Raw genomic sequence first — 2,500 nt, forward strand, 5'->3', positions numbered from 1 at the left:
TCTCCCTTCTCTACCTCTCTCTCTCTCTCCCTGTCTGTCTCTATCCCCTCTATCTCTCTCTATCGCCCTGTTTGTCTCCCCCGTTTTGTCACCCTTCCTCTCTCTCTCCCTCTACCTCTCTCTTATCTACCTGTCTCTCTCTCCCTGTCTCTGTCTCTCTTTCACCCTACCTGTCTCTCTCCCTTTACCGCTCCCTCTCATCTACCTGTCTCTCTCCCTCTCGGCTTGTCTCTGACTCTTGTCCCTCTACCTGTCTCACTCTCTCTACCTCTTCCTAGCCTCTACTTGCCTCACTCGGTCTCCCTACCTGTCTCTCTCTCTCCTCTATCTGTCTCTCTCCTCTACCTGTCTCTCACTCTCTGTCAGCATTCCTGTCTCTCTCTCCTCTATCTGTCTCTCTCCTCTATCTGTCTCTCTCCTCTACCCGTCTCTCCTGCCTACCGACCTAATACCAGTAACACCTCGAGTAGTACCACGATACTGCTCACTAAAACTACCATCACTTCATAACACGGCATCAATACTACTACTCATACTGCTACAAGCAGTACTAACTCCTCACTAACCACGACTCAAGTTCCGCGTCGCCGACCACTGACTTCCACTTTCGCACCACACCCTCATGTTATGCGAGCATAAGTAGAGCAGAGTGAGCCCGCCCCTCACCACAGGAGGGAGATCAGAGCACATAATCCTGGGGAAGGTTTGTTTATCACACCGTGTAATGCACGCGGCTGAAAGGTGGTAATGGCGGGGGGTGATTATACCGAGAGCGACGAGGGAAAGCCTTTGCACACTTTTATTCCTGTTCTGCGTTAATGCGCTAAGCTAATCCCCTCGGTGATCGACCTGTCTTGACTGCACACACCGCTGCATTCTCCCGTCTGTCTGTCCGACCGTCTGTCTGTCCGTCCTGCGTTGAGTCTCATCGGCTGCCGCCGTGTCCCGTCTGTCTGTCGGAGATCCATCGTCTGCCCGTTGTCTCTCTGTAAGCCCTCTCCCTGAGTGCAGGCGATATGTCCGTCACACAGATGGGTGAGCCCCCCCCCTGCCCCCCCCCCCCCCCCCCCCCCTGTCTCATGCCACCGGTACCAGATGTTTACCAGCATCCCCATGGATCATTGTTCATTAGCTCTGACTCACATGTCTCAACCAGTCAGCGTTCACACGTATACAGATTCAAGCCACCACATATTTAAAAAATCAAAGTCAGATCTCACATTCCTAACCCCCCCCCCCAACCCTAACCCTAATTATGCCTCCGCATCTGGCCAACATTTCCAAATAACCTTGTTTTTTAAGGGGAGGCTAAGTTAAAGAAATTATTTTTAAAAAAAGGAAGACAAACGTAAAAGACATCATCTTTCGTCAGCGCTGTACTTGTGCGTTGTGGGTAATGTGTAGACTCTGACCGCAGAACAAGAACACAGAGCCCCCATCCCACCCCCCCCCCCCCTCGCCCCTCCCGCCCCTCCCACCCTCCCCCCTCCCCCCCCCCCCCCCCCCCCCCCTCCCCTCCCGCCCCTCCCAACCCCGCCTTCCACGCATCCCGGTCGTCAGAAGCAAAAAAATCGTTCTATCAGAGGCGGAAAGAAGAGGGACCAACAGGCATGAAAGTAGGACTGTCAGACTCTCTCAGTTGAGCTGCGAGGGGAGGAAGGGGGGAGAGGGGGGAGGGGGGGGGGGAGGGGGGGGGGGGAGGGGGGGGGGGGGAAGGTTGGTGCCTCAATTTCCCTACGAATGTCAAACTGTCACTACCAGCGAGGGCCAACGGGTCTGTCTAACTGTTTGCTGCATGTGTTCTGTCAGTCTGTCTGTCTCTCTGTCGCTTTGCACATGTGTCATGCGCATGTTTTTCTAAACATCAGCAAGCTTTTACTTTGAAAAGGGCCCGGGGTGTCTGGTCTTGTGGCAAAGGGGTTTGACTACCAGCATAAAAGGTTCTGAGTTCGACCCTCGATGTCCACAACCTAACCTGTAGGCATCCTAGAGTGAGATGACCTATCCCCTACCTGCTCCTTAATGCCATGTGACTGACAATGTGATTGTCATGTGACTTCCCCTTCCTCCACAGTGGTGCCCCCCACGCCCCAGCCCACCGACGACGTGGACATTTACTTCGAGACCCCCGCTGACGACAAGGAGCACAGCCGCTTCCAGAAGGCCAAGGAGCAGCTGGAGGTCCGCCACCGTAACCGCATGGAGAGGGTGAGTTTGGGAAGCCCTGGTGGACGCGGCTGACGTGTAGTTCCCCTCGCGGCCTGTAGGGGGCGGTGTCGGTGGGTCACAAAAGGCCCCCTTTCTCGCCACGGGGAAAATTGTGATTTACTTCTCGTAATGCAAATTAAATAAATTACCTGTTTTGTTTGCGTAGGATGTCAGTGGCTACTCTACCTCTCTGCATGATGTATGTTGAGAGGTCCCGTTTGACTGTGAGAGTCCAAGTTAAATCCGAGTCTTACCTTTGTGACCAACGTGGAGCCAACATGGCGCCCACTTC

The 2,500-nt window shown here is 54.2% G+C and overlaps 1 protein-coding gene across 4 annotated transcripts in view; it reads left to right on the forward strand.

Moving 5' to 3' along the window:
- The window catches only part of aplp2 (amyloid beta (A4) precursor-like protein 2), a 74,514-nt gene that overhangs the window by 46,067 nt on the left and 25,947 nt on the right, over positions 1–2,500 (forward strand). For all 4 annotated transcript variants that reach the window (XM_030380356.1, XM_030380353.1, XM_030380355.1 and 1 more), the window contains exon 8: positions 2,075–2,208. In XM_030380356.1, coding sequence (XP_030236216.1) covers positions 2,075–2,208 — 134 coding nt within the window. The remainder of the gene's footprint in view (positions 1–2,074; positions 2,209–2,500) is intronic.

This window comes from Gadus morhua, chromosome 16 (genome assembly GCF_902167405.1).
Source record: "Gadus morhua chromosome 16, gadMor3.0, whole genome shotgun sequence".
NCBI lineage: Eukaryota > Metazoa > Chordata > Actinopteri > Gadiformes > Gadidae > Gadus > Gadus morhua.